The sequence below is a fragment of the Ursus maritimus genome, unplaced genomic scaffold (assembly GCF_017311325.1).
Source record: "Ursus maritimus isolate PB19 unplaced genomic scaffold, ASM1731132v1 scaffold_23, whole genome shotgun sequence".
Lineage (NCBI taxonomy): Eukaryota > Metazoa > Chordata > Mammalia > Carnivora > Ursidae > Ursus > Ursus maritimus.
The window spans coordinates 29,615,915-29,643,510 of NW_024424786.1; the positions used below are offsets into that span (position 1 = coordinate 29,615,915).

A 27,596-nucleotide genomic window follows, 5' to 3' on the forward strand; every position below is an offset into this window, starting at 1 on the left:
ACCATTTCCACTTGTGACTTTTTTTTTTTGGTAGTTTTCAAGTTTTTATTTAAATTCCAGTTAGTTAACATACAGTGTAATATTAGTTTCAGGAGTAGAATTTAGTGATTCAACAATTACATACCACACCCAGTGCTCATCACATGTGCCCTCCTTAATCCCCATCACCTGTCTCACCCATCCTCCCACCCACCTCCCTTTGGTAACTATCAGTTTCTTCTCTCTAGTTAAGAGTCTATTTTATGGTTTGCCTTTCTCTTTTTTCCCCCCATGTTCTTTTGTTTCTTAAATTACATATGAGTGAAATCATATGGTATTTGTCTTTCTCTGGCTGACTTACTTCACATAGCTTGATACTCTCTAGCTCCTTCCACATCATTGCAAAGGGCAAGATTTCATCCTTTTGATGGCTGAGTAATATTCCATTGTATACAGATACCACAACTTTTTTATCCATTCATCAGCCAATGGACATTTTGGACTCTTCACATAATTTGGCTATTGTTGATAATGCTGCTATGAACACCGGTTGCACGTGCCCCTTCAAATCAGTATTTTTGTATCCTTTAGGTAAATATCTAGTAGTGTAATTTCTGTATCATAGGGTAGTTCTATTTTTAACTTTTTGAGGAACCTCCATACTCTTTTCCAGAGTGGCTGCACCAGTTTGCATTCTCACCAACTTCACCTGTGACTTTTAAATTATGGTGAGAATTTAAGATACTTTGAAGCAATCTGAATGTAAAATCCTTCTGGAATTAATAATTTACCCCATTCTTTTACAGCTGTCTTACCCAAATGTAATTGGGCAGCAATTTTTACTAAATCACCTTTATCAGCTCTTCCCAAAGCATTTAACTTGGTTTTCATGGGAACAACTTGCTTTCTCGTAAGTCACTGGTTTATGTAACAGTTCAATTACATAATTACAATAACAAGAACAAGTGGCATAAACAGGCTTGGGAACAAACACAACTCACTCTTGATAAGCATTCTACAGCTGATGGGAGACATATGTGAGTACCTTAGACAGCAACCTACTGGCCACAGGCATTCAGAGGGACTGACAAGTGACAGTTAAGCCAATGAGTCAGTTAAGACTCTTCTCTGCACAGAGCTTTTACTGTTATACAAATGCTGGCCACAGGTTTCTTCCCACTGACCTTTCCAATTCCCTAGAGCAGTCAGTTCATTCCTTCACTAGCAGATCATCTGAACGGAGATGCAATGGAAAGTATCACCAGGTCTATATATGGCACCATCAGAGAATCATCAGGTATAGAAGCAGCAGGAGTCATGGAACCTCTTAATACAAAACACCTTAATGTACATCCAGACTCTCTAATTCATATGTAAGGCATTTATAAGTCAACAATTAGGGGATCCATTTAAAATATAATAGAAAATGAGCCTAAAATCAGAATTTTAAAAATACTCAACATATTATTTCACTTAGAGTCTTTGTAGTAAAAGCCTCAAAAGGATATAGACAAGTAGAATAGGTCTGTTTTGCTATTCAGAATCAGCTCCCATTCGGCAGGTGTCTCAAATGAGGACATTCTGGCAACAAAGAACTGCTGCCACCAGGAGGCTCTACGATGTACCTTTTATTGAAAGTCCTAAAATTTAAAATATTCTTGCTTCCCTATAGCTAATGTGATTCCTTTTCAAATACACAAGTTTTCCATGGAAAGTTGTTTTTAGTAAAGTTACAGCATTTCTGCTCCCTACTCCCAGGTAATAAAGCCTCAGATTTTGAATTTTATCTTAGAAGAAGAAAAAAGAACTATTAAAAATGTTTTTAGAGTAGGCAGCAGTTTTGTTTTTATTTCAGCCTTTCCCAACAAAGCTGAGAACTCCAACCTTATTCCATGGGACATCTGGCGGAAGACTCCAGAAGCAAAATAGACTTTGCATTTTCACTGGCTTGGGCTGTGTGGGTCAGCATCCGTAACAAATTAATTCAAATTATTTCTAGGTTAAATATGGAAGTGATGACAATGGCAAAAGGAGGACTTTTACTTTAAGGATCTGTAAACCTTGACTATTTTCAAATTAGTCTCAGCTAGTATCATAGTCAAGATTTCAAAACAAGGACCTGGACTCTTGAAAAATAGGTACTTGCTAACATATTTTTTAAAAAGACTGTGAATAAATTTGTCAACAACTGTCAATTTCTAGGAATCTAAACTTGTTCAGGATGGACCTGTCATTTCTATTGTCCATGAAAACATTTTTTAGCCTGTGTGTTTATTTCACCACAAGAGCTCTCCCAATCAATGAATGAGGAATTGGGGGTAAACATGTAATGTAGATTTCATAGATGCTCCTGTTTAAAAGACCTTTAGACAGGGAAACCTGAAGATTAGCTATAGAAGCTCCGTGCTTTGTGTTAGTAAACAAACCATGTGCTGTCCCTACCCCTCAGGGCTTAGTTCCATAAAACAGTTAACATTACTTACAAGCACAAACAGTTTAGTCTTTTTGCTGAGCTGATGGGCTTTTTACTTATCTATTTTAAAAAAGCTAATCAAGTGCCACATCTTAAAAAGATAACTGATCTTATTTGCTTTTAAACAGAGTAAAAAAAATCAAGATGGATAAAGTGTTGAAAAAAAAAAAAAACCTCCAAATGTTAGCACCAAAAATAAATTAAAATGTTATTGGTATTAATCTGTTTTGGTTTATATAAAAACCATAACTGAGGATTTTTCCCAAGTTCATATTGTACTTGATTAAAGGAAACAGCCAGAATAGTTCTTTTCACTAGATCATGTCCAGAGGGCTATTAATGCTCGAGACCTTTTTGTTTCCCATCTTATAACAACATAAGCAGTTATCGTTTCACTGCACAATTCACACAGCTATAATCTTTGAGTGTCTCGAGTTTTCCATGACAGGGTTTCCTATCGTTTTTAGAATAGCCTTTCTCAACCAAGATTCCTCATTTGAACCACACAACACAAAAACTTATTTCAGTGACTATTTTCTCAATTACCACAAGTACAGTACATAACTAGTATCATTCTAGATCCACTGAAATATTAATTCAATACACATATGGATGCCAAGAGCATTAGGGCTTACTTCTCCCACCAAACCCAGTCTTGTTTAGAAACTGTAGAAAAGAATGAAATTTCTTGAATTACACTGGGAAACTTGACACTTTTTGTTCTCCATGTTTTGCTTTCTAAATAGAGAAAAAAAAAATGGTGTCTCTTTAAAAATGTCAAATATAATATGGCTCAAGCTGAAATAAGAAAAACAAACTAACACTAACTCCAACAGCAGCAAGGGGTGTCACAAGTGCGAACAGTCAGTAGGCTGTTCTAGACCTCGCCCCAGCTCACTAAAGGAGGTTTGCCCCATCCTAACTGAAATCAGGTCTCATGAGAAGGCACTACCCACTAACTCTGGTGAAATCCAACTCAGAGCACAAAAACATAAAAATACGATTCTTAGGGGAATTTTCCTCTAAAACTCCAGGCTTGCACAGCACGTTTTCAAGTTTCTCACTGGGTGACTTAGCTGCTACCCTGACTGATAGGTACAAAGCACTATCTTTAAAAAGGTCTCATCTGTTTTTGATGGAAATTCCAAACACACCACTTTTCCTACTTCGCAGAGGTTTTTCTGTCAGTTAATTTTCCAACTAGGAGAAAAACTAGTCCTGTAATATCTTACCTATAAGAAAGTCTAGTTAAACATAAAGGATCTCATTTAAATCTGCAGAGAACAGAAACTGAAGAGCCTGAATGCCTCCCTGCACTCTATCACTGCCCTCCCACAGGGGTGAGGAAAGGAGGAAGGTTAACTTAATATTCTAAGATGTCAAGTATCAGAACCTCACAACTTCCTTTCACTTATTTAGAAAAAAATGAATGGATAGAGCCAACAAAGGAAACATTATGGGTGTTTCCTTTTTACAGTATGCTTAATTGTACTATGCTCTTGGTAAAATGAAATCTGATTAAGATTTTAAAAGGCTATTTTGAAGGTCAGTTCAAAGCATGTCAAACTTGTCACACATGACTAAAAGAAAGGCCTTGACTTAGTCTTGTTGGACTGATATATTCTCAGCATCTAGAAGGCTACCTGGCATATAGAAACATACTCAATAAATATTTGCAAATCAATCAATTGTTAAAGCTTTTCGTTACATTCAAGGCAGAAGTCCATCTGGCATGTTAAATAGCTTATCCTTTAAGAAAATGATATTAAAAATGGGCACAATCTTTCCAAAGAGCAAGCTGGTAATATACAAGGCTTTGGAAACTTCTTGGGAAACTGGCCTAAGACAACTCCCTTTCTCTGAGAGGTGCCCCCTGTACTAGAGACATGGTCCCCTGGCCAAAGCTGACTGGACAAGGACTAGATACGTGGTCCAAGGGTCAGTATATTCCCTTTCCAAAAATCTGGAACAAGAACAAGCCAGCAAGTCTGGGATGGTCTCTTGAACAGAGAAGATATAAACTTAGGAACCGTACAGTGCCCAGAAGACTTTTGTCTGCCAAGTGTACACAGAAGCTGAGAGGGGAGAAATGAAGCAGATGTGGAGAAAGACAAAGAGAGACAAGAGATAGCAACTCTCCAGTTCTAGTCCCAAAAGCTGCTCCTGGGTTCCTGAGTTGTTCTAACAGGGTTCCAATAAATTCTCCTTTATGCTTAAGCTTGTCTGAGGCAGATTCCTTTACACAGAACAAAGTTTTCACAAAGACACGTAAAAACACTCATTTTCTCCTGATCCTGTCATTTTTCAGTTCCAAGAAATAACCAAAATTATGTACAAATATTTATGTTCCAGGACATATACTGCAGAGCTAGACGTGAAACAGTAAAGAACTGAGAACAATCCAAATGTCTAAAAATAGTGACCTGACTAAATAAACTCTATACAGGTACCTCCCACTTTCCAAAAGTTTGAGTTATCCCACTTTGCTGTCACAAAAGACCTACATTATTACCTGTTTCCATTAACTGAAATAAATCCAAAGAAAAAAAGCCGTTACCATATTAACGTAGGTCTTTCATAAAAGCAAGATGATGAAATGCAAACTTTCAGAAAGTGGGGATATGCTTCACTTTATGCCATCATTTTGGCTTATGAAAGGTTTCACAGGGACGCTCTATTTTCAATTAGCAGAGAAAACCTGTCCCATATGATATCATCAAGTCACTCAAAATTAATATTCTTGAGGAATATTTTAAAATGTAAAGAAATGCACAAGGTATATTAAAAATAGATATTTCAAAAATAATAAGCATAATGCCAATTTTATCTTTAATACAAATGTATGGCATAGAAAAAAGGAAAAAAAAAAAGGATCTAAAACATGGAAGTGAGATCACAGAGAAATCTGACTTTTCTCCCTTGCTGCATTTTTCAAATGAACATTCATGACTTTTCTGAAAATGAAAAAAAAAGTTTAAAGAAATGATAGACTACACCCCCCGATGCCAGTATCTGAGTCTCCTTTTACAGCTATGGCATGTGCACGTACAGACACACAAAGTTATACTGCAGTAACAAATTTTATTTAAAAATTAACTCACTGATATTAAACAAAAGAGACTATTTTTGAGTAGATGGATTTGAGGAGGAAGGTCCTCATTCTACTGAGGTGAAGAGGAAAGATGACCTCCCAGCCATTATTTATAATTTAGTAAAAATTCAGAGAGAGAGAGCTTCAGAAATCAAGCTGCCCTGAAACAAAAGCAGAAAGAGCAAACAGGGGCGCCTGGGTGGCACAGCGGTTGGGCGTCTGCCTTCAGCTCAGGGCGTGATCCCGGCATTATGGGATCGAGCCCCACGTCAGGCTCCTCCGCTATGAGCCTGCTTCTTCCTCTTCCACTCCCCCTGCTTGTGTTCCCTCTCTCGCTGGCTGCCTTTCTCTCTGTTAAATAAATTAAAAAAAATCTTAAAAACAAACAAAAAAAAGAAAGAGCAAACAAAAGTCAAGGAAATGGGTATACGAGGCCCCCTTGTGACCTAGCTTTGTCTTATTCCTACACTTCCCAATGCTCTCCCTCTCACTTGACAATCTAATAGTGTTCTCAACTAGTATGATACATCCACCCCTTTAAATAAATGTAAATCTTGGGGCGCCTGGGTGGCTCAGTCGTTAAGCATCTGCCTTCAGCTCAGGGCGTGATCCCAGCGTTCTGGGATTGAGCCCCACATCGGGCTCCTCCGCTGGGAGCCTGCTTCTTCCTCTCCCACTCCCCCTGCTTGTGTTCCCTCTCTCACTGGCTGTCTCTCTCTGTCAAATAAATAAATAAAATCTTTATAAATAAATAAATAAATAAATAAATGTAAATCTCATATTTTTCCTTCATGTTATTTGAAATTCAAAACAGTGTGAGCCACATGGCCCGAATTCATACGAAGCTTTTCCACTTACTAGCTCTGTGACCTTGGGCAAGTGACTTAACCTCTCCTCCATAAAATGGGGATAATAGTACTTACCTGCTAGGGTTACTGTGATGATTAAATGATTGAATTAGTATATTTAAAGCTCCCAGAGAAGTGTCCGGCTAATAATAAGTGCTATACAATTGTACTATTAGTAATACTATAATATTGAGCATTAAAAAGAAAACAATAGTGCAAAGCGCTTTGTTCTCAAACGATATAAGCTTACCTTTTAATCTTCACCTCACAGAACCTGTCCTCTAGCAATCCTAACTACTTGTAGTCCCTGAATATGTTTTGCTGTTTCCTATTTCTACACCTTTGCACACGCTGTTCTTTCTGCATGGAAGGCCTCTGTCTAGCAAACTGCTACTCCTCCTTCCATGCTCAACTCCAGCATCAGCTCATTTGTGAAGGCTTCCATAAATGATTCTCACTGAGATAATCTCCTCTCTGGGTACCATGTATATTCTGACTTCAAATGTATTGTAATTGTTTTCATGTTCATATTCCCTATAAAAGCCTAAGCTCAGTGACCGTAGGCTCTAGATATACATTTGTTGGAACTTAAATAATTCAGGGAGTACTCATTTATTCAACAAATGTTTACTGACAGCCAATACATCAATGAACGAAACAAGTAAAAATCCCTGGCCTCATGGAGTTTAGAGTTTCTGAGCTGAATACGGTACCAGAAAATATCAGTTTAAGGGCAGAAAAGACATAATATCCCATGGGGTTAAACTTAGGCGTAATAGGTATTTATTATGTCTTATGTTATTATAATTACCAGGGTCTACATCTTTTCTCCACCCAGAAGAGAAGCACAACCAAAGGGCACGTTCATCTCTCTGGAAGACTCCTAAGGAATGTCTTAACCAAACTGTAGAGCTGCATGGGGCTTGTACTAAGAAAAATGACAAGGGAGAATTAGAGAGGCCCAAGCAGAGTCCCTAGCACAGTCTGGGGATGGATGGAAGGCCAAAGACTTAGTCAGCAGGTGATGTGCCTCAGGAGTCCAGGATTCCTCACAAAGACTAAACATCCTATCTAATGCAAAGTCCAGACTTTCATTTTTCTATCTAATTTTTAAATTGAAGTAATATACACGAATAGCTTTAAAATATAGTAATACAAGGTTTATAATACAAACAGCAGTCCCTTGTACCAACTCTCTCCAAATCTCTAGTTCTGTTCCTCTCAGGAAACCACTTGCAAGTCTTTTGTTGGAGATTTCTTCAGGCATTTATCTTCTTACTTTAAAATATATACTCATTGTGATTTCCCAATTTTTCACTTTAATCATTACCTACTGAATTCTTAACACAGATAACTGAAATTTAGTTCTTATACTACCTTCTCTCACCCCATCCCCTACTACCATTACAGACATACCGCAATTTTTGGTTAAATTCACATTTAAGGTTTGTATTATTAGAATCATGTAAAAAACATTAATCAGTGAGATAATTAGTTTACAGTGATTATACTTTTCTTATACATTTTGTTGCTCCTGGAACTAAAAATGTCTTGCTTTGTTATTTGCTTGGTTTTCTATATTCCCATCATTAATTCCTCCCCATACTCTCCAAAGAAGCTATAAAACCGCTCTAAATGAGAACTCAAAACATATCACATCACAGAATATATCAGTCCACCTTTCCTAGAGTCCTCCACCCTCTTGTCCAAACCAAACTGGCTGGTCTCTGAACCCGTTGTACAACAGTCATCTGGGTTTTTCTTTCATCAAACAGGGGATTTTCTTCATCTCTCCTTTGTATTGGATTCCCTATTTTCTGGATCCATGTCTTCATCTCTACTGGTTAATTTTCTTGTTTTAATGGAGAACATTCTCCAGTAGCTTCCTCAAAAAGGGTGCGTGGGAGGTAAGTTTTGTGACCTTGCATATCTAAAATGTCTCTGTTCTACCCTCAGACTTTTTTTTTTTTTAAGATTTTATTTGTCCATTTGAGAGAGAGAGAGAGAGAGAGAGATCATGAGCAGGGGGAGCAGCAGGCAGAGGGAGGGAGAAGCAGGCTCTCCACTGAGCAAGGACCGCGCCCCCCCCCCCACGGGGGGTGAGGGGAGGCTTCGATCCCAGGACCCTGCGATCATGACCTGAGCTGAAGGCAGATGCCCAACCAACTGAGCCACCCAGTTGCCCCTCTACCCTCAGACTTGATCAGGAGTTAGACTGGGAACAGTCTAATTCCATATCGCAAGTTGCTGTTTTCTAGAATTTCAAAAACATCATTCCCCATTCTACCTTCCTGTGCTGCTGCTAAGTCTGATGTCATCTGATTCCCAATCCTTGTTTGAAACTGTTTTTCCCTCTGAGGAAGTTTTTAACAGCTCTTATTCCTGTTTTTCCGAACTTTTTGCAATAATGTGCCTTTCACTATGGGGGTGTGGCTCTTTTTTCATTTGCACTGTTTGGTACTCAGTAAATTCTATTAATCTGGAATGTATGAGAGGTCTGAGAAGTTTCCTTATATTAGCTACTGCATGATTTTCTCCTCTCCATTTTCAGTTCTCCTGTCTCAGAATTTCTATTGGTCAGGAGGTGGACCTCTGGTGTGATCCTCTAAAATTTTTCTCTCTTCCATTGTTGATCCCTTCATCTCTTCCCTTTATTAAGAGACTACTCCAATTTCATCTTCAAAATCTTTTTCTATTACCAAGAATTCTTTTTGTTTTCTAATTGTTCTCTTATTCCTAGCACCCTGTTCTTGTTCCGCAGATGCTATACCTTCTCTTACCAATCTGAGGGTCTAAAGTTATAGTTATTCTGAAGTGTCCCTTCCAATTTTCTGGGTCTGTTTTTATTTTCATTTTAGTGCCTTCCCTTGTATATCTGAGATTCTTGGCTGTTATGTTCATATTTAAGAATGAAGGAGTTAGGATGTGGAACAACTAAAACTCTCATACACTGTTGGTAGGAATGTCAATGGTACACATTTTGGCAGTTTCATTAAAGTTAAAAATACACGTACCGTACCACCCAACCACACGTAGCTATTTACCTAAGAGAAATGAAAGAATACCTCCACACAAAGGCTTACATATGAATGTTCTTAGCCGCTTTATTTCTAATAGCCAGAAACTAGAAACAACCAAAGAGTAGATCCTGTATAAGCCTATTTATTAAAATTCTAAAATACGTAAACTTAATCTATAGTGATAAAAAGCAGGCCAAGGTTCGCCTGGGGACAGGACTAAGGGGTGAGAGGAAGGGAGAGATTACCAAGGAACACAAGGGAACTTTAGAGGTGATGGATATGTTCATTATCTTGATTTGATGGTTTCACCCCATGAAAAATTAAACCCTTTTAAAAATGTGAGTTTAATTCACATTAATTATACCTCAATAAATCTAGAAGAGAGAAGGAGAATGGAAACAAGAAGGAGAGAGAAAGTATCCAAAATAAAAGAGGCTTTTAGAAAATAAGGTACTAAAAATGAACTGAAAACCACAGGGCTGGCATGTATGTAAGAGGGCCTTCTCATTATTTGGTATACACCCTATTTTCAGTGTGGCACTCCCTCCTGCCCTAGACCTCTATACTGTGCCTAATATCTCTGAGTCAAGTGTCCCTCTGGTTAAATTTCTCTAGAGTAATGGCGGGCAAACTTTTTCTATCAACAGCCAGGTCTTTGCCACAACCACTCAATTCTGCCACTGTAGCACAAAAGCAGCCATAGACAATATGTAAATGAAAGACGTGGTTGTGTTCCAATAACTTTATTTACAAAAACAGGCAGCATGCCAGATTTGGCCCAGGTGCAGGCCATAGTTTGCCAATCCCTGCTCTAGAGAGTCATACTAGTCTTTCCATCTTTGGAGAACTAATCAATTTCTCTTCAGAAGTGATGGCTATAAAATACTTTATACCTAAAGAAGATAATTAAGCAAATAAAAAGGGAAAGGGAAGTCACGAAAAAGGGATACTGAAAATCTAAAAAGAGTTGTATATATACATCTTATCAGCTATTAGCAGCAGGGGCAATACTTCTGATAGCCTGCAAAAACTGTTTCATCTGATGAACTCATATCTAGGATAAACAGAAATCAGAGCAGGAAAAGTACATCTTCAGAAGTTTTTGTGACAGGTGCTTACAAATGGCTTCCAACTGTTCCTTTCGCCTACCTTGACTTTAGTTGGGGGCTTTAAGGTGTGAATAATATTCTGGGAGATTTTGCTCCAGATTTTTTTTTAATTGAAGTATAACTGACACACAATGTAACATTTAGTTTCAGGTATTCAAAACAGTGAGTTAACAAGTCTATATGTTATGCTGTGCTCACCACCAGTGTAGCCACCATCTGTCACCATACGACACTATTACAATACTGTCGACTACATTCCCTGTGCTCTGTTTTATCCCTGGGACTTATTCTATAACTAGAAGCCTATACCTCCCACTCCCCTTCACCAGTTTTGGCCATCCTCCCACTCCTCTCCCCTCTGGCAACCACCAGTTTGTTCTCTGTATTTATGGCTCTGTTTTTAGATTCCACATGTAAGTGAAATCACATGGTATTTGTCTTTCTCTGTTTCACTTAGCATTATACCCTCTAGGTCTATCCATTGTCACAAATGGCAAGATCTCATCCTTTTTTATGGCCAAGTAATATTCCTCTGTGTGTGTGTGTGTGTGTGTGTGTGTGTGTGTGTGTGTGATCCATTCCTCTGTTGATAGACACTTGAGTTACTTCCATATTTTGCCTATTGTAAATAATGCTGCAATAATCATAGAGATGTACATATCTTTTTGAATTAGTGTTTTTGTTTTCTTTGGGCAAATATCCAGTAGTGGAGTTACTGGATCACATGATATTTTTATTTTTAATTTTTTTGAGGAACTTCCATACTGCTTTCCACAGTGGCTGCACCAATTTACATTCCCACCAACAGTACATGAAAGTTATTTTTAGTCTACATCCTCTCCAACACTTATTTCTTGTCTTTTTGATTCTAGCCATTCTGACAGATATCAGGTGATATCTCACTGTGGTTCTCATTTGCACTTCCCTGACTGCTAGTGATGCAGAACCTCCTTTCATGTGTCTGATGGCCATCTGCATGTTTCTGGGAAACTACCTATTCAGGTTTTCTGCCCATTTTTTAAACATTTTTTATTATGTTATGTTAGTCACCATACAGTACATCCTTAGTTTTTGATGCAGTGTTCCATGATTCATTGTTTGCATACAACACCCAGTGCACCATGCAATATGTGCCCTCCTTAATACCCATCACCAGGCTATCCCAATCCCCCACCCCCCTCTCCTCTGAAGCCCTCAGTTTGTTTCCCAGAGTCCACAGTCTCTCGTGGTTCATTCTCCCTTCCATTTACCCCCCCTTCACTCTTCCCTTCCTTCTCCTACCGATCTCCCTGCTATTTCTTATGTTCCATAAATGAGTGAAACCATATCATAATTGTGTTTCTCTGCTTGACTTATTTCACTTAGCATAATCTCCTCCAGTCCCGTTCATGTTGCTACAAATGTTGGGTAATTGTTCTTTCTGACGGCTGAGTAATATTCCATTGTATATATGGACCACGTCTTCTTAATCCAGTCATCTGTTGAAGTGCTTCTCGGCTCCTTCCACAATTTAGCTATTGTGGACAACGCTGCTGTGAACATTGGAGTGCATATGGCCCTTCTCTTCACTACATCTGTATCTTTGGGGTAAATACCCAGCAGTTCTCTGCCCATTTTTTAATGGGATTTTTGGGGGGTTTCTGGTGTTGAGTTGTATAAATTTTTTTTATTATGTTATGTTAGTCACCATACGTTACATCATTAGTTTTTGATGTAGTGCTCCATGATTCATTGTTTGCGTGTTAACACCCAGTGCTCCATGTAACACGTGCCCTCCTTAATGCCCATCACCAGGCTAACCCATCCCCCCACACTCCCTCCCCTCTGAAACCCTCAGCTTGTTTCCCAGAGTCCATAGTCTCTCATGGTTCGTCTCCCCTCCAATCTCCCCCCTTCATTTTTCCCTTCCTTCTTTTAATGTCCTCCATACTATTCCTTATGTTCCACATATAAGTAAAACCATATGACAATTGTCTTTCTCTGCTTGACTTTTTTCACTTAGCATAATCCCCTGTCGATGCAAATGGTTGGTATTCATCCTTTCTGATGGCTGAGTAATATTCCATTGTATATATGTACCACAGCTTCTTTATCCATTCGTCTGCTGAAGCGCATCTCGGCTCCTTCCACAGTTTGGCTATTGTGGACATTGCTGCTACGAACACTGGGGTGCATGTGCCCCTTCTTTTCTCTACATCCATATCTTTGGGGTAAATACCCAGTAGTGCAATTGCTGGGTCATAGGGTAGCTCTATTTTTAACTTTTTGAGGAACCTCCACACTGTTTTCTAAAGCGGCTGTACCAGCTTGCATGCCCACCAACAGTGTAAGAGGGATCCCCTTTCTCTACATCCTCGCCAACATTTGTTGCTTCCTGCCTTGTCAATTTTTGCCATTCTAACTGGTGTAAGGTGGTATCTCAATGAGGCTTAAATTCTTTACATATTTTGGATGTTAACTCCTTATCAGATGTATCATTTTCACATATCTTTTCCCATTCAGTAGGCTGCCTTTTTGTCTTGTTGATGGTTTCCTTTGCTGTGCAGAAGCTTTTTATTTCAGTGCTGCCCCAACAGTTTACTTTCACTTTTGTTTCCCTTGCCTGAGGTCACTCCAGATTATTTTAAAAATCAAATAAACATTTCATGAAAAAGGTGAACTGTGAAATACATTTTTAAAAAAAAAAGTAAGGCTGCTCTCTCATTCTTAATTAAAAGGTCGATTAACTTACACTTCTATAAATTTGTCTCAAATTCATGACTAACTGCTACAAATCTGTAATAAATGATATACACACTCAGGAAATCAAATCTCAAGTTCTGTCAATGAACACACTCCCCAATTTCACTAAATTCTTTTCCTTCAGGCATTGTAACTTTTCAGGATAACTTTATCAGTGCTTCCTGACTCCATTGGAATGGGAGTGCTAATTTCTTTTCCAATTACTGTATTAGATGACAGAAGCACTAGATAAAATGAGATCAGCAATAATCATGCACTGCTCATAAAAAGAACTAAGTTTGGAATTATCTCTATCTTTAGTTTTCTTCTTGGTCAAAATGATACAATTTGTTTTGGCAAAAGGTGGAAAGGTTTTTTAAAAGGTGATGGAGGTGGGAGTAGGAGAAAAGGTGACAAATTAAACACATTAGTTGGAGATTTCTGGGGCCTCATTTTTCAGAGCAGAGGAATGTTTGGTGCTTAACTGACAGAAACTAATAATCACTCTTGTCATTTTCAGACAGAGCTAGTCAGAAAGAGGTTAGCCAATCCCTACTGATTCACACAAAACATTTGCTTCCTGAACTCGGAGTAAATCAACTACAGGGAACATGTCTTCTGTGAAGATAATTTTACAGGGCAGCCTCTCTAACCACTACCATGTGAAGACAGCAGCCCAAGAGTAAACTTCTTCTTCCTATCTGGTTCTCTCACCCTTATCTGCTGGGGAAAAGAAATGCAGGAATCTGTGATCTGGCCTGTCATTTATAGTGTTCAACATTTAAAAAAAACTGAAATCCATAAACACCACTGCGTTTTGATAAACTCTGGTTTTCCTGAATAACGTATGTGTGAAAGTATTGTTAACAAAGGGATATCAAGGCTGCTAAGCTTCAAAGGCACAGAATATTAATATTAATAACAATGGCGACAATATAGTTTATAAACAAATATTTTAAATATCAAACAATTTTAAAAATAATTTATAGCTCACATTTGAAATAAACTACATTATTTTCTATAACAGATTTACCTTCTTACAATATATAGCTTTGGCAAATAGTAAAATTATTTTTGCATTACTTGCCCTAAAGCAGGTTGCTAGCTAAGGGGGGGCAAAGGAAACTTTTCTAAAACCAGCAAGAAGCACTAATGGATATTTTAACTTTATAGTATTTTAGGATTCACACATCTTCAGATATACATTATAATTAATTTACATTAGTAGAGAAAACTGTTACAGTTATAGATGGAGACAGACACTGTTGATTGCTTCTTCAACATCCATTATTCTCTATCCCTTCTGCTTCTTATGCTAACAAAAACCAATTTTGTTTGGGTGTCTAGCCTCCGAATGTTTGAGAGGCAAATCCTCAGCTCCAGAACCTAAATCAGTCTTGGATCCACTCTTCTTGCCGGTGACTACTTTAAGCATTGGCATGTGACAAAAATGGTCAATGAGATGCAAAGTCTGTTGAAGGGCCTCTAACTAAGGTTTTCCCTGCTCTTAAAAAGAGACATTTAAGAATAACTGGTCCTTTTTTTCTTTTGCCCCAGAATGTTCATGTGTGAGGATACAAAGCCTGGAGTTACAGCAATGACCATGAGCAATGTTTGTGGACACACTGAGGGGGGCGCAGCAGAAAGAGGACAAGAACATGGGTTCTGATGGTGTTGCTGAACCACTGAACTGGACGGCTCTAGCAACTCACTAGGTGAATAAGTCAGTCCACTTATTGTTTTAGCCACTTTTACTGAGCCTTTCAGTCACATACAGCTAAAAGCATCTGAACTGGCAATTATAAAGCCCATATTACAGATAAGATAACCAGTTCAGAGAAATTCCATAGATACAAGGCCAGTCACGAATAGAACCTCTTGCTTTTCTTTAACAAATGTTTAAATACCACTGTGCGTGAAGCACTAGGTAGACACCGGGTTTTAAGTGTGAAGAGAACATAGTTCTGAGAGACTCACAATCTAGAAGGGAGAGAAACATACCAACAAATAGTTAAGGAAATGTGATCAAGAGAAATAGAGCAAGGAGCTATCAATTCACAAGAGAAAGCATTTAACTATGCCAAAAGATGTTAGGGATGAGTATTTCTGAGAGATAGCAAACTTTTTTCTTGAGTGATTTAAAATTTCAAGAGACAACTTCCTATGACTCTTATATTTCAAAATAAACATTTTTTAAAAAAGCTTCCAAAGAAACATTTGTAAACTTATGAAAATAATGTTGAATAAAATAAGGAAGACAGAAAAATATATACCCTACATGATTTCATATACAGGCAAAATTAATCTACGCTGCTAGAAGTCACAATAGTGGTTTCTCTGGTGGAAGGGAATCAGAGTGAAATGAAGAAAGCACAAAAAAGTTTCTGTAGTAAATATCTGATACTGACATGGGTGCTGGTTATCCAGGTGTTTCAGCTTGCAAAAATGTACCTCAACTATATATACAGATACATAAATATATACACATATATGGGTAGTTTTCTGTATTTATACTACACTTTAGTAGTTTAAAAAACTAGTATGTTCCTTATTTAAAATATAGATAATAAGAGTATAAAAAGTTAAAAGTGCCAGCTTCTTTGGTCATCTCTCTGGAATCCCACATTTCTGAGAGGAAATCACTATTAACAGTTCCATGTAAATAATTCTAAATAATCTAGAACTTTTCCCACATATTTTCCTTTTTTTTTTTTTTTAAAGATTCTATTCATTTATGTGAGAGACAGAAAGAGAGAGAGAGAGAAGCATGAGATGGGGAAGAGCAGAGGGAGTAGCAGACTCCCCACTGAGCAGGGAGCCCGATGTGGGGCTCGATCCCAGGACCTGGGGATCATGACCTGAGCAGAAGGCAGATGCTTAACTGACTGAGCCACCCAGGCACCCTCCACATATTTTTAAGTATAAATAACCATGAATGCATATACACAAATGTTTTTTTAATATTTTGTATTTTAAATACTAAATCATACTGTAATGTTTTACAATTTGATTTTTTTTACCTTCCATTCATCTTTCCACTCAGTTAAGTACTTCATAATATGCATATATTGTTAACTCTTATGTATTACTTGCTAATGCACACTGATAAATTTGTAGTTGTTTTCAATTTTTCATGTGTGGCTATTTTTGTACTGTACTGTTCTGTAAATGAGCCTGTGGGTCAAACCTTTGCTTACACTAGGTTTAGTACTAAACAAAGAAGATAGGAAAGAATATTCCGGGTCGAAGAAACGACAGAGCATAACCAAGAAAATTTAAGTATGTGTCAAGTCTGGAGGACAAGGTGTGTATGAGTTCAATGGAGAGTCTCATGGGTGAGATAATGAGGGGTTTTCTGAGCCACCGTAAGGAGTCTGGATTTCCTCCTAGAAGTCTAAGACAAAGGGAGCTACTGAAGCATCATAAGCAGGAAAGCCAACATATGAGGGTTGTATTTTGTATCTTCTGTTAATAGTGAAAGGTTGGATGATAAAGATAGGACTGGATGCAAGGGGTTACAATTATGGATAAGAGATTGAGAGAGAGACAAAAGGTCCATGATGACTTCCACATTTTGCTTGGCCACTAGATAAATGGCATGTCATTAACTGAAAAGGGAAAGAAGTAGTAGAATTTGAAGTGGGTGGATTTGGGGTTCTATCTGGAGAATATGGAGCTCTGGGACATCCAATAGGCAGAAGCTGAAAATGCACATCTGTCTAGAGCTTAGGAGAGAGAGGGGAAGAAGAAATAAAGATTTGGAGGTCACTGGCATTCAGTGGTGGTTTGAGGCTATATGTCACCCACGGGGGAAAAACAGAACAAGATGAAAAGGAAGACAGGGATGAAACACCACAGAATATTAATTTTTAAAGGGTAGGCTGAGGAAGAAGTGCCTGAAAGAAAAGTGAGTAGGTGCATTTGAAGAGGTCAAAGAACTAGAAAGGAAGGTTCTTGGTTCTCTGAAAAAGAAAACCTTAAGGAAATGGTCATTAATCTGAAATGCTACAGTTAGTTCAAGTAAAACGAAGTAAAAAAATGTTCTTTAGATTTGGCAATTATGTTACTGGAAGTTTCAGTGAGCTCACTAGAGCAGAATGGAAAATGGAAACTGACTGCAGTGGGTTGATAAAGGGCTATATGTACAGAAAAAGTAACATCAAATAGAGACTAAACTAAGTTTAAGCTTTTTAAGAAGTTTAATCATGAAGTGACACAGAGGCAAGGCAATGGCAGAAAGAAATTAAGAAACAAAGGAATTCTTGTTATTTAAAAGATAAAAGAAATGTAAACATGTTTTATAAGATCAGGAGAAACCTAAAGAGAACCCAAAGAAGGTACAACAGACAGAAATAAGTGATGTAGCAACACCACAGAGGAGGCTGTTTCTAGACATATCAGGCTTCCAGACTGCTAGCCCGACTCATTTACTGGTTTACACTACTTCACTTCATAAAAGTTTTCCTTTTCTGAAACTAAGATAAAGCTGTTCTGAATTGAAACGGTTAAAAATGTTGTTGAACATTCTTAAAACATTCAAGTAGGAAACAATACGGAGAACATTTTTTCTCAAAAAAGGGAACTGAACTATTTGAATGGGAAATCTTTAGTCAAATGCCTTGGCCTGCACATCATAGGCCACCTTACTAGACTACTAGCTTCTTGAAAGCATAATGAATTAATACATTCAAAAACACTTGCTACATATCTACTATGCAAGCTTGAGGGGTACAAATATGAGCAAGACGGATTCTCTATCCTCAAGAAGTTTACAAATAATTACAACAAGGAAGAGAGGTGGGCACAAATACCATGAGTACACAGAAGAGGGGTATCTCACTTTGCCTGGAGAGTGGAAAGAAGTCAAGGAAAACTTTCCAGAGGATCTTTGCTTACACTGGATCTTCAAAGGATAAGTAGGAATTTAACAGGTAAAAAGGAAAGAGAATTCCTGCTGTAGAGCACAGCACATGCAAAGGCACAGAGAACTGAGAGAGCCCAGTATACACAGGTGACACCAGGGAACTTCTGAGGTGTGTAAGGCAGGGAAGGAGGCAATGAGCTGCTAAAGGCATCAGTGCTAATGAGCTTGAACATCTTGAAGGAGATGACCAATCACAGGGAAGTAACACTGCAAGATTTTCTTTTTTTTAATTTTAATCTCAGTGTAGTTAACATTCAGTGTTATTATTAGTTTCAGGTATACAATATAGTGATTCAACACTTCCATCTATCACCCAGTGCTCATCAAGACAAGTGTACTCTTAATCCCCTTCACCTATTTCACCCATCACCCTACCCATCTCACCTCTGGTAACTATCTGCTCTCTACAGTTAAGAGTCTGGTTCTTGGTTTGTCTCTTTTCCCCCCTTTGTTTATTTGTTTCCTTTCTTAAATTCCACATATGACTGAAATCATATGGTATTTGTCTTTCTGACTGGCTTATTTTGCTTAGCATGATACTCTCTAGATCAATCCATGTTATTGCAAATGACAAGATTTTGTTCTTCTTTATGGCTGAATAATATTCTATTGTATACATATACCACATCTTTATCCATTCATCTATTGATGAACATTTGGGGTGCTTCCATAATTTGGCTAAATAATGCTGTAATAAACAGAAGGGTGCATATATCCCCTCAAATTCTATCTCATTGTGATTTTGATTTGCATTTCCCTGATGATGAGTGATGTTGTGCATCTTTTCATGTGTCTGTTGGCGTCTTTGGAGAAATGACTATGTCTTCTGCTCATTTCTGAATTGGATTATTTGTTTTTTGGTGTTGAGTTTTATAAGTTCTTTATACATTTTGATACTAACCTTTTATCAGATATGTCATTTGCAAGATTTTCATTCTTTGCACCCTCCAGGGACCTAGTACCATGCCTTTCACTATAGAAAACTCACAATAAATGTATGCGGAATAAACAGAAGAGTCAGAATCTTAGAATGATAGACATTTGAAAAAAACACAGATCTCAGGGAGAAGGGAATAAATTGAAGGGAATAGTCTATTTAAAAGCACAAAGTAATTTACTAATAAAGCCAGTTATACTGGCTAAGGCCTGTTAAATAAGCACCTGTTGTGCACACCACCTACCAGTCAAAAGTTAAGATTAATGTTCTCCAAAGAGTCAAAGTGAAGAGTCCCTAAATACAGTGCTTGAAAAAAGTTCCACAAACTTAGACTTTGTCTAGATTTCCATTGCTTGAGGAAAATGCTCTTCAAAAAGTAAGAGATGAGCACAGAAAAAAAAAAAATACAACAGATTCCAGTAGTTCAGCGTCAAGACATGTAACATCTGATGATGAGTGTTAAGAATTTCAAACTGAATTGAAAAAGTCATTTCATGGGGCGCCTGGGTGGCTCAGTCGGTTAAGCAACTGACTCTTGATTTTGGCTCAGGTTGTGATCTCAGGGATGTGGGAGCCACACTGTGCTGGGCGTGGAGCCTGCTTAAGATTCTCTCTGCCCCTTCCTGCTCCCTCCCCCCACCCCGCCTCTGTCTCTCTCCCTCTCAAAAAGAATAAAAATAAAATAAAGTAAAAACTCATTCTGTTTGCCAGCATCAAAAATAAATGATTAGAATGAACTAAGAAGAAAATTGCCCTAACGTACTAAGAGAAGCAGATTGCTACATTTGGCAGAAATCACCACCTTACTTGATTCCCTCCACCACACTCAGGTAAAATGTCCTACAATAACATGGCGCACATTATTAAAATATGAGTTACTTCACCAAGCTTCTTTGTCGATATTTGATTAGCTAGGTACAACTACTGGCAATAGTGACAACTGTACTCCGAGAACAAAGGTTAAAAAAAAAACAACAGGGGAAGAAGATCCCCTGTGTACACAAGAGGAAGTAAACTCAACAAACAAGTGGACCAATGGTTTCTCATAAATATTGTGCAGGAGGGATGAACTTGACTAAATCCTAGGGAACTCCTAAGCTCTGGACAAAGATGAGGTCAGATTCCCAACACAATTTAAGAATCTCCACTCTAAAAAAATAACAATTTTAAATTCTAATGTGATGAGCCAATCACACTAGTTTGGTTATGAATGAAAAAGGGTAACTTTCTATGGTCACCAGCATCAGAGGCTGGAGACAGTCATGTATCAGGTTACCATTATTAGACTACAAGAACTAATCTACTTACTTGACTCCAAGGCAATGAAGCCTAAAGGCAATGTAATCATCGTGCCTAATGTCCTATTTCAAAAAATATTTGGTAAAGGTCCACAGAATAGTTTAAGAATATAATTTACTAAATAAAACGGAATGAAGAATACAGTGATCTGGATTCTAGTCTCAAATCAGATACTAATTAATTATATATATAACCATGGCTAAGTCACAAACAGACCACGTCCCAGTTTATGCATTACAATGATGTACATACTCATGACTGCATTAAATGTTCTAAGTCCTTAAAAAAAAGTAGTACTTGGGGAAAAAAGGAAGTAGTACTTGACATGTAAGATGAAGGTGTTCTGTATGAGATGAAGTTAACCACTATGACCAAAGCTAACCTATTCAGTTTAAACAGAACTTACCTTCAAAAACATTCAGTGCACTCAATAGATAATGTTCATCAACTCCTTAAAGGCATTATTCAAACATTCCATAAATAAGGAAACAGACATATTAAATTATTAACTCAAAATCTATGAAAAAGTCTGTTACAGAATCAGGAATAGAATCAAACTCCAGTTTCCCCTCCCCATCCAGTCTACTGTTCAAGTCACCTATTTAGCTTAAATAATGTTGTTCTATGCATCAGAAACATAATTAGTTATGACAGGAACAGAAACTTCTCTCCCAAAGGCTTCAAATCCATTTTAGTAAAATATGTTCAAATTTAAAATGAGAATGGTTTAATAAATGGCAACTATTTATTAAACCCAGAAAAGTATTTCATCTTGTATTAGGTTAAGCAATCTGTAAGGAATAGAGATCATAATTTTTAAACATAGAGTCAGAAAAGCAAACCAGTAGCAAAGACCAAAGACTATGAAGGTGTCTACCTCTCTAAAAAAGGAAAAAGAAAAATAGGAGAAAGGGTAAAAGAAAAATAAAACCTAAAACTGAAATGTTTTTAAGGAATACTATAGAATATATGTGCCATGGACAAATGGTTTGAAAAATATACCTCCAGCTAAGCATCAGATACCTATTAATCCATCTTCCACATTAGCAAAATGCTTTTTTCCCCCCACAGGGTATCTCCTGGGAAAAACTAGGTACTGTAATACAGTCTGTTAATCTGATACAGCGTTTTCTGGAGGCTATTTGGAAATAAGTAGTAAAAATTTGTGTTTTTTTTAAATATATATACTTAAGTTATTTTATACTAACTTTAACCAAGTAAGATAGATGGATTATTGTTCTCAATTCTTTATATTCTGTTATAAAATTATACATCCATTCTCTTTGTCATGTAACTTTGCAGGGTTTGGCCACATGATTTGTTTTGGCTAATAAGATTTTACAAGACCTGATGCCAGCAGAGGCTTAAAGTGTATTTTGGGAGTTTGGTCTGCTTCTGGTATTTTGGTGAAATGGGTATGCCCCCGGTAGCTGCTGCCTCTTCAGCGTAGGCCTCAGAGTGAATAGGTACAGAGCAGATCTAACCCAACCTGTGGCCTGGAGGCAGGCCAGCCAACCCACAAACTGAAGAAGATGTGTCTGGGCCTAGATCGGGAAAGCAGATGTGTCCAGCCTAGATCAGGAAAACCCCCGATGATGTACAGACCCAGTGTGAAAATAAACATTGTAAGCCACTCAATAAAACATTAGTTTGTTATGCAGAACAATTACAGCAATAGCTGACCAATACACACAGTAATCTCACACCTAAGAATGTGTCCTAAGGCAATCAGAGAGAAACAAATTCACACCCGTATTTCTATCATAGCTATATTTATAATAGGAAAAAACTGGAAACATCCTATCATCAAACATTAGAGGAATAACTAAATTATAATCTAGCCAGACCACTAAATATTTGAACCCAACACACTCAAAAATGTAAGATGTGCATAACACTTTCAGTTTAAAAAGCATAAAAAGCAAGATGACGGTTTTAAAAAAATTCTCTAACCTTTATTCTGACAAGCAAAAGACCACACATCGTGCCAAAATTAGGAGGGAGGGGTACAGAATAAGAATGAACCCTGTTAAAGAAATTAATAGTTGCTTCCACACTTCAGTATTACTAGTGTTTAAAATAGATGGATTCTCTGATTAGAGTGGTTCATATACCATGAGGAGAATGTCATTGGATATTTAAATGCTAACTCTCTCAAGAACAGACAAAAGTTTGATGTTAAAAATTTTTAAATAATGTTTCTTGTCTATTTCTGGTTATAAAAAGGAAACATTAGCATAGAGATTAAAGCAACTATTCATAAGACCTTAAAGAAGAAATAAACCACCTGTAAATTCATCACCTTCCAACATTTCAGAGTGACACTGTTTCTATATGCATTTACCTGTCTACATACATCTATACGTACGATACACTCAAAAGTGGGATTGTAATGCATATGAAGCTGTATGTGCTTTTTCATTTGCTTTATCATGAGCACATTCTATATCACTAAAATATTTTTGAAACCATGATTTTTAATGGCTCCATAACATATAATTTGTTTAACCAATCAAGTCTGGGGATTTCCTGAGTTGAAACTGTCAACCACAAATTAAAGTCCTATGGGTCAAAGAGCTAACTTCAAAATCTTCAATGGGGAGTTTATTCAAAAATCTCAAGTTACAGTTTGAAAACTGTAGTTCTTCTAACCAAGAATTCAATGAAATTCACTGAGTTTTAGCCATGAAAGATGCTCACTAAAGACCATATTTTCCCAAATGGAGCATAACATTTCATAATTAGTCTTGAGGAAGAAACTGATTAAGTACCAAAGACTGAGGTAGTAATAACAAATAAGAACTAATAAGTGCCCACTGTAAGAATTAATGACTATCTACAATGTTTGTTTTTCTTTAATAAAGCAAAAAAAGAGAATGTATGCATTACTTGTACAAATTAAGTTTTCAAGCGGATATAGAAAAAAAGACAACAGAAAGTGAACATAGTATAAAAAAATAGAAACAAATAATGATAAAGGATTAGTAGTTGCTAATTCCAGAATATGACATTCTTTGTACTTTGCTGTATTTAGCATTTTCTCACAACTAAAAAAATTAATGTTAAATTAAAATATTTGTCATGTGAGTAAGGTAATTCAGATTTTAGTTATTAAAGGAAAAGGAAAATCAGTGTTTTGCCAGAGGCTAAGTAGATCTTTTGAGAAGGAAAAACAAAATGCTAGGCATTCAGCATTAGCATTTGTTGTAAAATAAAACTATTTTAAACTGAATATCAATGTTTTATGTCGGAAAGAAGTCTGAGGAAGGCCCAGCTTTTGAACTTTATAGCTGTGCTTTCTTCAAGTACTAGCCTATCTAAAAATGATATATTTTCTGTTCTATCAAAAAGGCTGTTTTAACAGTTAAGCAAATATTTTAAAAATTGCAAGATTGCATTTCAGTTTCTGACTCCGTTCTTTTTACTTTCTTTACTTTGTATACCTAAGGTTTTCCTGATGCCAGGCCTATTTTTTAAAATTCTAGTTTCTAAAATCCAAACTTAGTTCAGATGACAGAGTTTACCACTGGATGAAACGTCTTACTGAACATAAACATAAATGGTTGCAATTTTCTATTAAGTGAGGTCCCTAGTAGAAAAAAGAAATTAAAGAATAAAAAGTTATAGAAATAAACCAAATCTTTACATCAGTTCTCACAAACAAAAATTTTAAATAAATGTAAATTTTTTCAAATGCCCCATTTTCCCCAAATGTAGCTTTAGATTGTCTTAACTTTGTGACAACATCCCCCGCCCCCTAACTCCACTAATCAGTTCTCACCTTCTTTCCCTGCTGGAACACGTGAATTTTTCAGCAAAAGTGACTCATTCATTGGCATCTTGTCAAACTAACCCTGAAACTATAAGGAGGCTCAGCGCTAACAGAATTCTAAAGCTAGAACACTTTCACTAACACACATCATTTTGACTTTAGAGAACTGAATCACTTTCAGAGCCAAATACATACTAACAAACTCTGTTTATATTTTTCCTTACAAATTGTTCTCCACCATGTTACCTCCTCCCAATTTTAGTTTGGCAATTCCCTAATCTAAAATATCTCCTGTCTCTAGAGAAGACAAGATGGGGGAATGCAGAAGCATACGAACAGGAGCGGGGAGGAAAAAAGCAGTTGTTCACTCAGCTTGGAAAAAGATTCTATTCTGAACAATTAACGACTCGTATCCATTCCACATAGTTCTTGAAATTTATTTCTCCCCTTAGTTAAATGAAAACACCATAGAAAACACAATACAAACACAATCAGAAATTTTCAGAGATAAATTACTCTCATTACTATTATTTCACTAAATAAAAGTTTTTTAAAAAACACATGAAAATCAATTACTGAGAACTATTTAGTCAAAAATCTTCAATAAGATGTCACTAGCAGGAACTACCAATTGCAAATCACCTTATGCTTTTGGTTCACACATTCACCTACGCCAAGATAGAAAACTGCTCCTTTTAACCACAGGGAGAGTGGTGGGGAGGGAACAAGGAAACAAATGCTTTGTCAGATTACCATAGACATTTACTTAGAGCTCTATCAATTGTCACACTCCACCTGGTGGCAGGAGCTGCGTGAACTGGTGAAGTAGAGGTCATTATACAAGAAATTCCAAAGAATACTTTCCAGATGTCCTTGGGAAAAAAAGTAAGATGCTCTTCTCTTGTTCTATATAAATAAATCTAACAAGGTTCCACCAAAGTTTTTTCACATAATAGGTCACTATCTAATAAAGAATAACATAAAGGTATGACAATAATCAGAATGGGAGACCTACATTTACAGCAACTGATTTACAACCATTTTCTCCACGGTAAGTTAAATGTCATCTCAAGCCTTTAAAACAGGTTAACAAGACACATCCAGCAACGACAAGATTCTCTATCACATACTCCCACTAACTTTCTTTACCTCTTTCCCCTATGGGTAAACTAGAGTTTAATTAACACAGTTAACAGCAGCCTGCCACATTGCTTTTAGGTATTTGCCAGTAACATATACCCATGGGATACTCTAGACACTGATTTCAACCAAAAATAAAAATAGATAAACAGAGCTCAAACAAAATTAAAACTGAGTCTGGCTGCCCACACTTATTTTCACACATGAGGAAAAATAGCAGTTCTCCTAGAAGCCTCGAGCAGACATATCTTTAGAACACAACGTTAAAAATATGCCCCCCCCCTTTCCCCTACCTGTTTCTCACTCAAAGCTGTGATTTTGGCTTGGAGTTCATGAAGCTGTTTCTTTAAATCAGCATTCTGATTGGAAAGAAAAAATATCTGTGAGAAAGATATTTCATTTGTTAACAGAATAGTAGCAAGAAGACTTTATGCATACTGTATTACAAATGATGAAGCAATCTTAAGCATTTAGCCAATCAAATCTGTCATGCATTAAACTGTAGTCATATTATCACCACAGATCCTAAATGTAGCTCTTAACACTGGAATAGGGGCAGTTCCTTTGCAAATGTTTCAAATTACAAGTTTTATATTTTAGCATCTTGTACTGTAATAGTACTCCTTTCTATTGAAATATTATTATTCCTTATAGAAAGTATCAGTTGACAAAAAACCTAAAGCTCCACTAATCAGACAAAAGCAGGAAAATGGAAGTTATAAGTATGCATACACCGCATGCTTAATGGCATTATCAATAAAGATTAAGAGTTTTTTCTCTACTTGCCCTCTCCCTTATTTAGTAGAGTACATTTGTTATTTTAGCCTAGATTTGAAAAGCTGTCAGTGCTGCAACTGCCTTAACACTACATCATTCAAATTAACACACTGACTACCAGGGTATTTTCTCAGTTCTGAAATTCTAGGAATCAAAAAAGAATACTATTTTAGATGAGATACACTGAGCGTGCTTGCTTTTTACTCAAGTGGGGAAAAAAAACAAAATTAAAATTTTCAAGTGCTTAATGTAGCAGGACAGCCTACTAACAGACTGAACACCACTCCAATAAAAGACTACTTTTTCTTCATTGTTTCACATGCATTTCTTTTGATTCACCCTGCTTGGTCTTCTGCCAGGGTTGGGGCACAGATCCTCCCCCTCAAGTTTACCCTACACTGTCTTTTTTTATAAGTATATTTGATATATTGATATAAGGCTTCACTAATGAGATCACTCACAAGATTGTCCAACAACTTACTGCCCCCTCAGATTCTTTTGAGTTAAGACTGCACTGTTACATGACCACCAGCTCTATCAGAAATGTTAAAATTTTCTAATAATATTTCAGTTGCTGACAATGTAGGTTACCATATTAAATATAAAATAGACTATTAATCTAAAGTCTACTGCCTCTTGGTTTCCTAAATCTAATTTAAATTTTAATATACTTTAAAAAATAAATAAAAATGGAAATGCTTCTCAAAGAAGAAAGACTGTCAAACAGGACTTTAGTGTGAGCCATCAATGCCAACCCTCAGAATCAATGGATTGTGTCCACACACTAGTTAGGCCACTGGGTGCTAAGTTTTTGGAGAAATGAATATATTTCCCACTTCCAAAGAATCAATCTGCTTCAGTACCATTCTTTAATCCAAGAATTTATTTTCTTAACTTTACAATGAAGCATGTATATGTTTAACAGCTACATATATACACACGCACACACACAAACATATATATACTTATACAAATATAATGGGTCTAAGTGTTCTGTGAACAATTTACGGTAAACAAATCCTGAAAGGCTGATAAATACTCTCCAAACTTGTGACCCACTATCTAATGGCTACAAAAGAGACACTACCTGAACAATAAATGTAATCATCAAAGACAAGATAACTTTTTAGGAAGATTTCTCTTCAGGGATAGAGAAGAAAATGCCTAAGTCAAAAACTCTATGAGATTTAAAGAGAAGGCAACATCTGCTGGATTATTATACAAGATACTTTTAAATCCTCTTTAAGAGCTCTTTCAAAGATAATTTTTTTTAAAAAAGTTCTTTAAAAATTATTCTGAAATTATTTAATCATAGTGGAATTAAGTATTTAAATGTTCTGTACTATACCTGTACTATATAAGCTATGAGAAGGTAAGGATATATACAGTAATTTGGAGAATAAAGAAAGCCTCAAAAACTGATTCTGAATAAGCTGGCTCATGGAAATGAAATTTAAGCCATATGAAGAATATTAACTCAATTTTCCCCCCAAAACAATCAAAGAA

At 36.7% G+C, this 27,596-nt stretch overlaps 1 protein-coding gene across 7 annotated transcripts in view; it reads right to left on the reverse strand.

The window, feature by feature from the left end:
* Positions 1–27,596, reverse strand: part of PHF21A (PHD finger protein 21A) — a 188,738-nt gene that overhangs the window by 119,943 nt on the left and 41,199 nt on the right. For all 7 annotated transcript variants that reach the window (XM_040639009.1, XM_040639004.1, XM_040639010.1 and 4 more), the window contains one exon: positions 25,607–25,672. In XM_040639009.1, the coding sequence (XP_040494943.1) occupies positions 25,607–25,672 (66 nt within the window). The remainder of the gene's footprint in view (positions 1–25,606; positions 25,673–27,596) is intronic.